Source organism: Pseudonaja textilis, chromosome 3 (assembly GCF_049901715.1).
Source record: "Pseudonaja textilis isolate UNSWEBS1 chromosome 3, rPseTex1.2, whole genome shotgun sequence".
Taxonomy (NCBI): Eukaryota; Metazoa; Chordata; class Lepidosauria; order Squamata; family Elapidae; genus Pseudonaja; species Pseudonaja textilis.
In genome coordinates, this window is record NC_141992.1 from 80203545 (window position 1) to 80219395 (window position 15851).

Sequence of the window (15851 nt, forward strand, 5' to 3'; positions counted from 1 at the left end):
CCTGCTGAGCCATGCTGGGAGTTGTTGATCCTGGAGAAGTGGTCCGCAGAGATCGACAACAGGTGTTTCTCTGCCCATAACCCCAACCATCGAACCTCTCCCATGAGGGCTTTGGCCCTCGTTCCCCCTTGCCGGTTGACATGAGCCAGAGTGGCCATGTTGTCCATAAGGACTAGAACATGAGAGCCGGTCACCGAGTGCCTGAAATGCTTGAGAGCCTGAAAAATGGCTCTGAGCTCTAGCCAATTTATGGGAAGGGCCTGCTCTGACCTGGACCAAGGTCCTGAGCTACCTGGCCCTGCATATGGGAACCCCAACCCAGGAGGCTGGCATCGGTGGTTATCACTAACCTGTCTGGGACCCTGAAAGGAGTCCCTTCCAGATTAACGGGGAACACCACCAATTGAGAGTTCTCTGGATTTGTGGAGGGAGCGGGACCTTGATGGATGAGTGGCTGGTTCCTGCCCGTTGGTAGGGAAGCAGGAACCACTGGAGTGGACGGGAGTGGAAAAATTCATGGCTCTGGAGATATGACAGGGTAATCTGCAGATCCCGACGGGCTGCATGGATGGAAGAGGACAGAATCAAAATGTTGTCCAAGTAGCACTGGATCCCCACTGGAACAGAAGCCTTCGTGGAGACCCTTGAAGCCGATGAGAGACCGAAGGGAAGTGCTCGATACTGGTAATGGGTATTCTGATAACAGAAATGGAGAAACTGGCGATGATGAAGCCAAATGGGGATGTGAAGGAAGCCTCCATGAGATCAATGGAAGAGAGGAGATCGCCCTCCCGAACGCTCTCTAAAATAGAATGCAGAGTCTGCATTTTAAATTGCCTGTATTTTACAAATTGGTTGAGAAATTTTAGATCCAGGATGGTTCACTACCCCCGCTGAGGCTTTGGAAACAATGAAAAGGCTAGAGTAAGCCCACCTCCCTATTGAGAGGGGGGAACAGGTTGAATAGCTCGGATTTCAAGAAGGGGTTGAATGGCCTGATTCATGAGGTCTTGCCTTGAAATGTCCTGAGAGACAGGACAGATCAAAAAATGGGGGGGGTGGCATTAGGAAGTCCAATTGTAATCCTGACTTAATAGTGCTGAGCACGCAGGCATCCGCCGTGACTCCTCCCATTTGTAGGCAAAGAAGGCTAGGCGACTTCCGATGGGTGGGGAGAACGAGGGATTACTTAGAGTGATGGAAGGAATGACCCCCCACCCTCCCGAAAGGGCTGTTTACCAGTGTAAGGAGCTGGGTGATAGTGGGCTCTCTTCCCAGAGGAAGAGAGAATTTTATGTTCATCTCTGGTTTCAATAAGGTTCCAGAGCATCGCCAAAAAGCTTATCGCCCGCAAATGGAACTGAAGCCAGCTTCCATTTACGGTGTGACCCCCGCCTGCCAATGTCTGAGCCAGTCTTGCTGCTACTGAAGATGCCATGGCCCTAGATGCAAATTTGGTGGAATTGAGAGTGGCATCTGCAGTGAATTCTGCTGCTGCGATAATCTTATTAAGGCCTTGGTGAGACCGAAGGTCAGTTGTAGGCAATCTAATCTGGCGTTGGTGCAGCCACCATATGGATGCCCACGTGAGAGTGCCAGTAGATGAGAGCGAGGCCAGAACCAGAATGTCAACAGAAGGCAATGCCAGGCTATTGTCTAGGGTTGCGCTGATGTTGTAGAAACACTTATCCAGAGAAAATGGGTGAGGACCTGCCGAAGGGGAAGCGCACTGTTCCTTGACCATGTCCAGTAACAAAGTGGGAGAAGGCAAAACCCCTGCATGCACTACAGGCTTGGAGAAGAGTGAGTCTCCCTGGCTAGAGGGAATTCCTTGTGGCTCGGGAGCCACTTCCTCTGGTGACAGCTTGGCAGTGACCAAGGCCTTGCTGAGTAATGGCCTGAAGAGAGAAGGATTGAAGACCAATGCAGAGGATGTCTGCTCTGGGCGAGAGTCTTGCCCTCTTCACATTCTGAACGAGAGGAGTAACTGTGTTCATATAGTGAAGCCCTTCCCTCCTCATCAACCTCCTCCCATTCTGGTAGAGAAGAATGGACCCTGAGGTCCTGGGGCCTGTGTAAATCAGGGTGATGAGGCAAGGAACTTTTAGATTGAGAAGAGAGAAGGGCCTGAACCCTTTCTGGAGGTCGAAGGACTTGCTTGAAGCCTTCAGCCAATCCCTGCCTAATGGCCAAAGAGACAACATCTTGGATATCCTCTGGTCTATGCTCAAAGGTACAGGCAGAAGGCTGCTGCTGTGGGAGTGAAGGTGGCTTCAGACCTAGATTGAGAAGAGGTTAGAGGCCTGGAGGGAGGGGGAGGAGCATAGGGCCCAGAAGCCTGTTGGAAATAAGGAAGCCTGCTTAGATCCTAAGGATCATATTGTACTGCAAAGGCCTCAGGAGACCAGGATGGAGGACGGAAAGGCTCATAGATAACTTCTCCTCCCCTGGAAGGGCTTGGCTGGGGCCCACGGGTATCACCTGAAACCTGCTGTAGTTGCACTCCCTTCTGTTGAATAGTTCTGTTGAACTGCCTCTCTAGGGCTGCATGTCTGCGCTTTTCTGCCCTCAACTCAGCCTGAGTTGCCTTCTTAGGGGCTAGAGCCTTAGCTCTCATTTTAGCAGCCACCTCCGTCTGGACTGATTGGGTGCGCTGCCTACGACTTTTTCTCTTATTGGGTTTAAGAGACTGTTCCACTGGGAGGGAAAACACTGCCTGACCCTTATCTTGCTCCATTTGAAGAATAAAGGCTCTTATGATGGAAAGAAACTGTTTGTAAATTTTTTGCATTAAGCCCCTTAGGGTATAAATTGGCCCCCGGGCTTACAAAATGGCCACTCACCTCATGGTGGAAGCCTTCAATCCAAGATGGCCGCTGGCTATGGGAAACAGGCTCTGAGATTGAAGAATCTCTCCTTAGGCTATAAAGAGCCTCGAGTGAAGTCAGCAAAGGGCAGCCGCTGGCCACACAATCAGCTGGCTGACGCTGGTATCGGTTTGCCGATCGCTTTTTACAACCGCTCAAACCGCAGGCGTGGGGGAGGTCTACAGACGCTGCCCAACTTGCCTGAACAGCACTCTGGCAACGCTACTCCCAACGTTGCAGGAGAGAGAGCCTGCTCTCTTGGAAGAGCAGCTGCCCAGATCCTGGGAGCTGCTGAAGCGAGGAAAAAAAGGTACTGAAGATCGCTAGTGAGTGCTATCTACAGAACCTCAGCTGGCTGAAGCTGTTATTGGTTTGCCAATCGCTTTTTACAACCGCTCAAACCGCAGGCGTGGGGGAGGTCTACAGACGCTGCCCAACTTGCCTGAATAGCGCTCTGGTAACGCTGCTCCCAATGTTGCAGGAGAGAGAGAGAGCCCTGCTCTCCTGGAAAAGCACCTGCCCAGATCCTGGGAGAGTACCTGCCCAGATCCTGGGAGCTGCTTGAAACGAGGAAAAATGGTACTGAAGATCGCTGGTGAGTGTTATCTAACAGAAGCTTTCAGAGACACAGCTATTGACTGAAAGGAGCTGAGTCAAAAGCTGGGGTCTCTTCCGAGGGCTGGCTTATCTTAGTGCAGACTCAGCTAAATGACGTCATAGGAAGGAGTCAACCCTTCCTGGGCTCTCGATGCAGCATGGAGGAGAATAACAATGTTTAAGCTGTTGGTTCCGTTGTTGCCTATTGGATTATTATTTTTTGTTTTAATCGCTCTCATTGCAAACTTTTCTCATTGCCTGTTGGATGAAAAGTAAAAGTCAGCCTGTATATCAAATCATCTGATCTAATTTTGTGGTACAAAAATGAAGGAATAGGGCTTTTTTCCCAAGTTCCTATTATTTTCTATTTTTATAGAAAATGTTTGCTCTATCTGAAAAAAAGTATCTAGAGTTTTGTTTGGATGTAAAGCTCAAAACAAGTTTTGTCTTTTTTCTCCTTTATGCACACCATTATTTCCTGATTATTTCAAGTTTCACCCAACTCAAGGTAGGTTTGATGCAACTTGCTAAGTCAATCTAGAATTGATTGCATCTGAATCACATGGCGCTACGTTGCTCCCATTTTAAAACATTCATGGAGACACGGTCCTCTATTTAAAAAACTATATCATTGTGTGAACATGATACCACAAAACATAGGAAATGTGTTCAGTTCCTTGTACTTTCCAGTTAATTGGTGCTATAGCTTACAGCTAAAAACCAACAGTGGACCATTCTTGATTGCAATATTTAGCCTGAGATCTATGTTACCTGAACAACATTTTAAAGATTTGCTTCCCCACACCTCCATTCTTCACAAAGCAAATGCATAAAATTTGCTTTGCTGTCACGTCATATTTGATTTTGCACCTAAAATACTTTTCCATGTCTCAGTGGATTAAAAAAAGTTTCCATAATTGGTACATTCTGATGAAATACATGCACAGTAAGTGTAAAACTTAAATGTCTTGGGATGGAAAAAAACTTGGTACACTGAAAAAAATAACACAAAAAGAGAAAATACCTGATTTTTTCCTTTCAGCATAAGAATGTTGGTTACCTTACCAAAAGGTAAGCCCAAAGCAATAACTTCTGTTTCTGTCACTTCTCCTGGTAATTTCCTGATATGAAGAACACGAGAAGGAGTCCCATCCATTTTATCTTCACCCTTGAATTTCTTGTTGTCGTTACCATTGGCTGTAAGACATTTTTGAATTAATTTCATATCTAAAATTTAATTATAAATTCAGAGAAAACTACACTAAGTATACGCACGTTTTCAAATTAGTATATAAACAGTGAATTTGAAATCTTTTAATTAAATGTTGAAAAAAATAAAAACTACATCTAATAAATTACAGACCCAAGCAGACCAAAACAAATCAGAAAACTCTAGCATGACAGCATACAGAAAAAGGGAAGACATACTTGCATAGTTTCCATACTAATAATCTAAAGCAAAAATCAGTTTATAATGAGTGACGATTATTTTCTGTATTTGGATTATCAAACAATTCTCATGTGTTGAGTCACATTGATGTGTCATGAACATAGTGTATACCTCTCAAAATTATCTACCCATCCCATTAGCAGGAGATGCTGTCTGTAGGATTTCTTTATAATTTACAGCTATATGTTTTCTTATAATCAGCTTTCACTGACTGCTCCACAGAATATGAAGTTATGCTTCATCCCTGTTTGGAGTGTGAGTTAGACCACCTCAGTCCAAACTCCACACAACATAATTGCATTTTTTTAAAAAGTAAAAGCTCCTACTGAGTTTTTGCATGAATCACTACCATTTATTGGCCTATTCTACTAATTAAACAGGGGAAAGTACTTTGGCTATAAATGTGAAATTGGTGTTCTATTTTAATTTGAAAAATCTGGAACAATTCAGCCAAAATATAAAAATATATATTACAAAATATAAAAATATATAAACTTAAAAGTTGTCAGGAAACATAATTTAAATCCATGAAAATCTTATTTCATTCTCAACAGTGATAACATAATACACCAATTACTTTAGTCAGACACTTAGATTGTACCAGATGTTTAAGGGTTTTGCTCAAGATTCAAATGCATACTTTCAAGAGATTATCTGATTTATGTACTAAGAAAAAGAACATGATCATAATTAGGATGTAATGAATGTCTATGGGATTGTGGATGCACTATCTATGCAATGGTGGCATAGGTTGGACTTAAAGGGTTTGCAAATGTACTATGCATACTGCCACTAAACTTGTAGGATAAAATGGTATCAGATGCCAAATTGGATGCTAGTGTGCTGAAAAATGATACTGGGTCCGGATAGTAGTGACCATATTTAGCAATGTTGGGCATATATCAGGGGGAAGGGGGGAATTCATTAGACCATTAAAAATAGTCCCACAGTGCATATACCTTCTTTTAATCCATTGCTCCAGCCTTGTACACAGATGACAAAATTACTGATGATAGTTTAGTGTTCAATCCAGAGAGCAATTTTTATTTGATTTCATGATCTCAAGATTTGACCTTCCATGTTTCAGGTTTTGTACAAGTCACAATGCTACAGATAGGAAGGACAGGAAGTTATGAGAATTTGGACAATGCTACTTTGGATGAGTTTGGATGAGAATTTGGACAATGCTACTCTGGATGAGAAAACAGATTGTAAAACATGAGTTAAAGCTGGTGTACAAAATGACCTGCAGAAGATCATGGACCACATTTTTGGATTGTGAGTTCAGCCTTGTGAGATAGTCCAGACAAGAACAATACTCAGATGAATAAATTCTACTCTTTTATAAGGTTACATTAACAGAATCTTGCCAAGTCTCAAAATAAAGTTGTTCCCCATTGCTGCTAGTTTCTGTAAGGGCCTAAAGGGTCCTTCTGAGAATATTTGCCATGGTTATATTTCTTCTGCAAGCTTAGCTGTCTCTTATCTCACTGTTCCCTTGGTTATGGTTCTTTTCACAATCTCTCAAGATCATTTCCACATTCTATTACATGCCATCTCCTAGGCTTCTGGTTCTGGTGAATTTTAATCTCCATCCTTAAGAATTGGCTTGGGGATGATTTGCAATTTTATGGTCTATCAGCCCCATTATCTATACCACTGTGAAAGTATGAGCAAGGAAGGTTACTTTATTATAGTAGTTATAGAAACAGAATCTTGCAAGCCTGATTATGCTTTACACACCTACACCAATACTCATGACAAATTAAAGAAGTATCAATCTGAGCTATTTCTTCATCTCTTTGGGATTGTTTTTGGGTTGAGTCACATTTCTTCCCCCATCACTCTGGGAATGGTGTTCATGAAGATCCTCTTCTTTAATTTCTACACAGACTTACTTGTAACCATGTTACCTGTGTTGGTAAACTCAACTATAACTTCTGAAAACAGGCAAGGACTGGATTTAGTTTTTATTTCAGTGAGATGGGATCTACATATGGAGGACTTTGACATGTATCTGCTATTGTCAGATCATTTTTGGTCAGGATGTATTCTAGCAAATAAATGCTGATGTTTTTCTGAAGGCATTCAGGTAATTTCCTGACAATTTGGTGGATAGTTTCATCCTATAGTTGATCAGTTTCTGCTAGAGAGACAACTGGAGCACTGGATAAGATTATTCCTGTGAGGCTTCGTCCCTGTCACAATTCTTGAGCAACTCCATGCTTTGCAGGAGACCTATAGGAGATAGAATGAAAAACTGCCAAGACTGGCATACGATTTAAAATGCAGGTTTAAGCCTACATAATAGTGATAAATGCACTCTTCCTGTGTATCCAAATTTTCATTTGAAGCCCTCTTCAGGATTACTCTGATACTCTAGAGCAAGAATGAAGGGAGAAGATATTTGCAAATCATTCAAATAATTCTGCAGCTTTCTCTACAGAAACCTACACAAATTATACATTTGTGTCTTGATGCCATTTGTGTCTTGATGCCAGGTAGGGTGAAGGAGACAAATATTACCTTGTTTTAAATGCAAGAAGTAGATAGAGTATTCTGTAATATGAATTCTGTCACCTATGATTTGGATAAATGCCCTTATGGACAACCAGGCAGGACATATTTAGCTGGATTTAGGATAGGGTTAACATTTCTGTGAAGAAAAGTGTGATGCCATTGCTGTGAAAAAGACAGTGGTGTGCTCTTCCTTGAAAAGGACACACTAGATGGGAAGGTATGCCATGCTAGGTCTCTTCAGAGCTGGTGGCAATTAATTATACCATCAACTATAGCAGAATTCTGAATCACCTGCATGGAAACCCTTTTCAAAACAGCATTTAGCACTCATTGGATAACTTTTAATTATTTCAACACCATGGTTTTTATCAAATGATGGTTATTTTAGTGGGATGTTTTATGACAGTGTTTTATTGTAAATAACCTAGAATCATGTTAATGAGTGATGCAAAATTGTTATAAATCTATAATAAAACAATAGCTGCTAGAAACTGATACTGATGATTCTAAAGAAAAACACCAACAAGAAATAAGTATTTTGATTAGAAAATGGGACAAAAATTGTCATGCTATAGACAACCACTAGTTTGTGTGCATGCATGTTTCTCAAAAATAATCTGATTGCTGAAATAAACATGCTGCCATAAAAACCAGAATCCTGTCCATAACCTGGTTTTAAAATTTGTGCAGAATGCACATTTAAAAAGAAATAAAACAAATGTGTAATGATTAAGTATCATCAGTTATAGTATTAATCTTCATAGCTGCATGCAAGCTATCTCTAGAAAGCAGCATGCCTATAAATTTAAACTGTGGAAGAAAAATAGGTATTCCTCCCATGTTTTGCTGTGGACCACCCACAGTTATCTTACTGACCACAACAGGAAACAGAATGTTGGACTTGATAAGCCTGTAGTCTGATCTGCCACACACCTTTAAAGCAGGGGTGGGATACGACAGGGTTAACTACTGGTTCGGGATTTACGAGCTTCCTTGCAGGCTGTGAGCCCGGCGCCTGTAAATGGTCATCAGCATGCTATGTGCAGAGAAGCAGCCTTTGAAACAGCCTCTTTTCCTGCTTTTTAAACTGCAGCTGAAGTTGAAAAATCAGGAAATAAAGATCAGGTAAGAGCCCAGGTGGGTGGGTGGGCAAAAACATCAGCAGACATAGAACCGGTTCTATGTCTGCTGTTCTTCAGAGCTACCGGTTCTACAGAGGTGGACAGAACTGGTAGAAACCCACCCGTGCTTTAAAGTAATAGATATATTGCAAAATATACTTCCTCTGAAGGAATATGATTATATAAAATTTGCAGCATGGTTTGATATATGTCTCTTTTTGGTCTTCTACATTATGTGACTATGTTTAAAAATGGGAGGAAAGATTTGTTCCATTTGGGTCTGAGGTAGATAGTGTACAAGCAATAGAGGCTCCTGCTTTTAAATCTGCATTGGGAAAAATATATATTATATGAAACTGGATGAAGCAGAAGAGCTTATTTTTCAGTGATCTCTTTCAGAAAAGGAACAGTCCAAATGACAAAAGTGCTTTAAGTGTTGTAGCTTTCAAAAAATAACAAAAATAAAAAAACAGAATGTCTTCTGAATCCCTGAGCTGATATATTTATGAGTATGTCCTAATTCAACTTGATATTATAGGGATAAAATAACTAAAATTCAGAATGAGTGTCTGCAAACTACTCTGAAGCAGGATACCTAAACAAAAAGAGGCACCACAATCCTACTCCGTTTCTTTCTTGGTTTTTTCCAAATTTCCAGGTTGGCCAAGAGCTCAAGCAAAGCAACACCCCCAGAATTTATCCCAGGATAAGCTCAAGTTTATGAGCTTATCAGTTTTTACTTTTAATAAACACGTTTCTTTTTAATTGATCATACCATTTTACTTTTTAAAACACTTGCACAGAAAATTCCATCGCATTCTACAGGCCGAAACATGCAATATTTAATCCACTAAAGGAAGCTGACATAGAGCTTCTTCTTTCCTATATATGATTCAAAAAAAAGATATAAACATTGAAGCTATACAATCCCCTCGCTCAAGAACTCTCTTACTATCAAACTCATTCCAAATCTTTTCCTCACATTGAGTTTGTTAGAAAAAGAGAAGATCTGCTTCTAATCCATAAAAGCTTACATTTCCTAAATAGGATTTAATGTGAAATATAACCTATTACCTATTTTTAAAATGTTTAAACTTTTTGGATTGACATGCTCTTTGGTAGGATTCCATCTACACATATGTAACTTTATACAAAATCTGACTAGTCTTAATGCAGGAAGACAGCATACTGATGATATTCAACTTTGCATTTCCAACCCTGATGATCCAAGTCTTGCTGTCATGGTGCCTGGAGGCTGTGGAGACCTGGATGGGGGATTATCAGCTTCAACTGAACTCTAGTATGATTGAGTGTGTGAAGCCTCAAAAATCTGGGTGTTTAACATATTTAGTCTTGATGGGATACTGGCCCAGATAGACCCTGTGTGCAACTTCGGAGTTTTCCTAACTAGAACTTGTGCTCCAGTTGCACAATATCCTGGATTGTGAGGCCCTGCACTCATGCCCTGATCATGTTGGATTTGGACTACTGCAATGTACTCAACGCAGTGTTACTCTTTAAGAAAACAGTACTTGGAATTTATGGCTAGCACAGAAGGCAACTGTACAGACAGTTCTAAAGGCACCTGGGATGGCCATCTAACATTAGTGCATTGGCAGCTAGTTTGTTTCCAGGTTCAATTCAAGATGTTGGTTATCACCTTTAAAAGACCTTCATGAAATAGGATCAGGCTACCTGAGGAAACTCTCAACCCAATGAGATTGGCCCACCTCACTCACTCTAGAGAAGGGTCATGCTGCAGATCCGGTGAAGAAACTTTGGCTGCCCTTTTTGTCTGTGCCTTCTGCCCTTTGGAACATCATGCCATTGGAGGCGAGATCTGTCCCCACCCTTTTGGGCTTCTGAAAGGGCCTCAAAACCTGGCTTCACTGATCAGCTTGGGATCCTGATGGGGGCTGCCCACTCCAAACATGGCTAGTGAACTAAGAAAAAATATCCCACTTTGATCCTGCTCATGTACTGGTTCCTAGTTTTACCTAGTTTCTGTAAATTTTAATGTTTCTCACATTTTAATGTTTTTATGTTACTGTTTTTATGGTGGTAATAGCTGCCCACAATCACTCAATAGTGAGATGGGTGATGCATAAATTTCATAAACAAAAAGGATCAAACAGGGATCAAGTTAAGAACCTCAGAATCAATGCCCTAGATCAGGCCTGTCCAACTGGTGGCCCGTGGGCCGGATATGTCATGTGCAGGCCACACCCACCTGTTCTGCAAAGGCAAAAAACATCATGATGCATCACATGATGCAATCAAGTTTGACACCCATGCCCTAGATTCAGTTATAATCTATTAGTGATAACTGATAAAACTTGTCTTAAGAAGAAATTGATTTTATTGGGACTGAGGTGATACTTTCCTTCCCATTTCTCTTACAAGTTTAGGGAGAAAGCTAAATATTTCAACCTGGTCTTGAAGATACCTAGCTTTCAAAGATGTTCCTGTTTAATCATACATTTTGGAATATGTCCAGTGGCTTGACTGCATGAAGACAAGTTCTAATGAAAATACCAAATAAGAATGAACAGAAAATGATTTTTATTCTCTGCTATTATGAGAACATATTATTATAAAGAATGAACCAACAGCAAAATCAGTAAGATTATTTTATAGAAATAATTTGATTTGTTGCAATTTTATGAATTTTTTATGATTTTTTTTCTTTTTTAAAATAAAAAATAAAAAAAGAATCACACAATTACATTTTCCTGAATAAAATAAAATAATTATCATTTTTATATATGTATCGAATTCCTCCATTGTTAAGTATTCTTATTTCAAGCACTATTTTTAAGTAATAATAAATAAATAAATAAAAATTACTGAATGGGTGTGAGGTGCATTATGCGATTTATCGGGACGCTAATTGATGATATTAAAATGTATCCTTTGAGACAGGATATATGCTCTAAAAATGAATGTAATTCCCAAGATCCTTTACATTTTGCATGTGTACATATCCAGGAAATATTTTTAAAAACTCATACATTGTATGAGTACAATTGTACATTTTGTGGGTTTCCTCAATTCCAAAGACACCTTTGAAAAAGATGCAATTTCAATTATTTTTCCAATAATTGAGAATATAAGAATACCTTTTAAAAAATTCATAAAGAAAAGGAATAAGTAAATCATTGTGTTAGTAGAGATGCAAACAGAATAACAGTTCATTAAATATCTGTTTCAATGGTCTAAAATAACTAAGTTCTGGGAGCTTGCAATCACATATATACTGCCCACAGTTGCACTGAGAGGGAGATGGATAGCCTCTAAATTTGTTAAATAAAATATATGGATTTGATTTTGAAATGAAATTTAATACTTTCAGATTAGACATTATTTTTAATGATATAGCTACAACATGGAAACTGGCAGGTAGACAACATAGATTGCCTGTGCCTTTACTACCTATGCCAATATGCACTGTTGCCTGCAGTCAGGGAGATGAGCTGCAATTTTTAAAATATTGTGACCAAATTTCTGGGGCATTAGGTAAAACTGCATTCTTCACCAACATCCTAATGACACTGCCATTCGTGATCTGTGACTGTATATTCTTTTGCCTAAATCCAACTCATACTATAGTTAATCTGGTCATCCCACTGGCTACTAACTGAAGATACACTATGGTTCCTCAAGCTGAGACTTGGCAAAAGCCAGAGGAGATCTTGGGAAAACTAGGGAGCTTAATGCAAATTTCCAAGAGCAGGTAAGAAAGATATACAGTATATCTGACTCAGAATGGAGAGAGAAAAACATTCAGGAAAAATAGGGGAGAACAAAATCATGTAATTTAATATTAGGTGGATGACAGAAACTGCAAGTAAATATCAAAAAGAACTCAACTTCTATTTTATAGAGTATTTTGTGTACATTCCTGAAATATCTCAAAATCTAAAATACGTCCTATTAATATACAACTTTAACGGCATCTAATGCTAGCATATTAGAGAGGCAGTTTGGTGTAGGGCTTAACCAGGTGAGAAACCATGAGTTCTCGTTCTGCCTTAGGCATGACGCCAACTGGGTGACCTCAGGCTAGTCACACACTCTCAGTCTTAGGAAGCAGGCAATGCAAACCACTTTTGAAATCTTGACAGGAAAATTACAGGGCCTTGTTTAGGCAGTCTCCAGGAGTCATGCCTGACTTGAAAGCACAAAGAAGAAGAAGAAAAACCACATAATCCCAACATATACAACCAGAATGAAACAAGTATCCCTGTGCAGATCACTGACCAATCAGATTATCTACTTATTTATAAGTATGCCATCCCAGAATACCTTCTTTCCTTATTTTATTATATTCTACCGGTAGTTTCAGTTCATTTGTACATTACTTTCCTGGTAAAAAGTCCAAGGATAACTTAAAAACTAAAGTTAAAAGTTTAGTTTTTAGTTAAAAACTAAAAGAAATTCTAATACTACCTGTCAAATATAGGATAAATAGAAGCACTAAATAAAATGAAAAGATACCTTAATGTATAATTAAGGAAATTAATGCATAATTAAGGAAAACACTAAGATTTCAACACATTAATTATATAGTTGCTAGATGATCAAGCAAGAGATTATTTGAGTATTTGAAAAGGCTGGGCATTTGTCCTTTTAACATTATTTGCAAAACTTACATAATTATTCAAGGGCATAGTATAAGGCTTTTTTTTAATCGCACATTTAGTATATCCTTGGATGTGGCAGAAAAAATAGAACAGAAATATTGCAGTAAAAAGGATAGAAGACTAACAGGTTTGGAGAGGGTGAAGGAAAATAGGTAAATTTCAATATTAATTTTCTGCAATACAGGTAATTCTTGACCTACAACTACAACCGAGCCCAAAATTTCTAAGTGAAACAATTACGTGAAATTTATCCCATTTTACGACAGTTCTTGACAGTTGTTAAGTGAATCACTGCAGTTATTAAATTTGTAAAAGGACTGTTAAATGAATCTGGCTTCCCCACTGACCTTGCTTGTCAGAGTGTTTTAAAAGGTGATCACATGACACTGGGACATGGCAACTGTTTTAAATATGAGTCAGTTATACCAAGCATCTGACTTTTGATCACATGACCATGGGAATGCTGTAATGATCTTAAGTGTGAAAAACAGTCATAAGTCACTTTTTTCCATTTGTTATCCTGCCATAAAACATGCAGAATGAAAGATTTGTCCAATTTATTTATTTATACACATATATACACAAACACGCACATCATGTGAGTTTAGTTCAGGCATTTATTGCTGGCTTTGTTTTGTTTTTAAAGTTTAATGCGTCATTATTCAAAAGGCATCATGAACATTCTTTCTGCCATATATTTTAATCTATTCTGCAAGATGGATATATTTTGATATTCAAATAAAAATGATCCTTTAAAATGCATCACTTACCAGTAACTACTATGCTGCTCATATTAGAGTTCGGGCTATTGAGTACACTGCCTGAAAGAAGTTCGTCAGATCCTCTCTAAGAAAGAAAGAAACAATAAGTTTGCCATCAAAAAATAGAAAATTGCTATTAATAATGTCAAAATGACATTAAGTGAAAATCTAAAGCAAGGAAACTATTTAGAGAGTTATTAATTATTTTCACTAAACTTTCTGGTATCCTTTTAAAATATCTTATTTACATCTATTTTTATTCAGTTACAATAATCTCTTCAGGTGAGACTAAAACAAAAGTTACTTATCCAAATCCCCATGAAAATATCAGGTGAGAGATCTAAATTACAAACATCCCATTTGAAAAATGAGAAGCAACTAAATTATCAGAGCGGTATTTCCTAAAGTAGTGAAAGCCCTTTAAGTTGTAGATATATGGTGTTTTTAAGTTTGCAAACCCTTTTGAATTTTCAGTATTTCAATGTTTTTCAATATTTCTGCATAAATATGTCCTAAAAGGTGATCTGTTCATCACACTGATCCTAAAATTAGACAGAGAACCAAATTAAACCAATGAGTCAAGAACATACTTATTCACTGATTTATTGAGGAAAATGGTGAAAATGACTATCTTCTGCTTTAACCATTCTTTGGTTGTATGACATGTGCTTTTAGTTGTCTTGAATGACTCAGTTTCTCTTGAACATCAATTCACAGACAGACACCCTGACACTTTCCTGTAGAACTTGCTGATACAATTCAGAATTTATAGCTCTATCAATGAGGGCAAGCTGTCCTGGTCCAAAGACAGCAAAGAAGGCCCAAAGCAGGACAATGCCACCATGTTTCACAGATGGGATAAAGCAGGGGTCCCCAACCACCGGGCCGCGGACCAGTACCGGTCCGTGGATCATTTGGTACCGGGCCGCAAAGAAAATAAAAATAAAATAAAAATGGCGGCTTTCTTTGCCTTCGGTGAATGCTGCTGGGATCAGGGATCAAGGACACAAATGAAAGAAGGGGAGGGAGGAAGCAACCAAAGCCCGTCCTGCTCTCCGGCTCCGGTTTCCTCCCGCCTCGTTCCTCTCTCAGTCACTCTCTCGCTCCTCCACCAGCCCAGGAAGAAACTGCTTCAAAGAAGCCGGCAGGGTGGCTTTTCCTGTCAGTGCAGCTCCTCCGAAGCACCCGTTCACCCCCATCCCGCTGCCCACGGTTCAATCCAGTGCTCCGTTCTGCCTGCCTGACTTCGTTTCTGGTTGTTTTGGAGTAGCTTTGGCTGAGAATAATAACTATTTGCCTCTTTTACTCAGCCGAAGCTGCTCCGAAACAACCAGAAATGAAGGCAGGCAGGCAGGCAGAACGGAGCACTGGATTGAACCGCGGGCGGTGGGGAGGGGGTGAACGGGCGATTTGGAGGAGCTGCGCTGACAGGAAAAGCCACCCTGCCGGCTTCTGTGAAGCACTTTCTTCCTGGGCTGGTGGAGGAGCGAGAGAGTGACTGTGAGAGGAATGAGGCAGACACCTGAGGGATAAGACAGAGGGAGGGAGGGAGGGAGACACCTGAGGGATGAGGCTGAGGGAGGGAGGGCTGAGAGGCGAGGCTTCTCAGCCATCCTGCAGGGACTTGTCCTGAGCTGCGGAGACAGCCGCGGGCCGCCGCCACCCAGAGCTCAGTTTTGAAGGTGCTCCTCAGCCCGGCACAGTTCCTGAATCTGCAGCTGAAACCCTCCGTTTTAAATGTCCCAATAGAAGAGAATATCTGTCGCTCAGGGTTGCAATGAGGAGGCATTGGCGCTCCCTGAACTTGGTGGTTTGCTGGCAGACGTTTTATTACCCGACTAGGTAACAACATCAGATGTTATCTAGTCAGGTAATGAAACGTCTGCAAGCAA

At 40.1% G+C, this 15851-nt stretch overlaps 1 protein-coding gene across 8 annotated transcripts in view; it reads right to left on the reverse strand.

Annotated features, from left to right (window-relative positions):
- The window catches only part of PTBP2 (polypyrimidine tract binding protein 2), a 169513-nt gene that overhangs the window by 38939 nt on the left and 114723 nt on the right, over nt 1-15851 (reverse strand). For all 8 annotated transcript variants that reach the window (XM_087930184.1, XM_087930183.1, XM_087930182.1 and 5 more), the window contains 2 exons: nt 13969-14044; nt 4489-4661 (listed from right to left, as the gene is read on the reverse strand). In XM_087930184.1, the coding sequence (XP_087786310.1) occupies nt 4489-4661; nt 13969-14044 (249 nt within the window). The remainder of the gene's footprint in view (nt 1-4488; nt 4662-13968; nt 14045-15851) is intronic.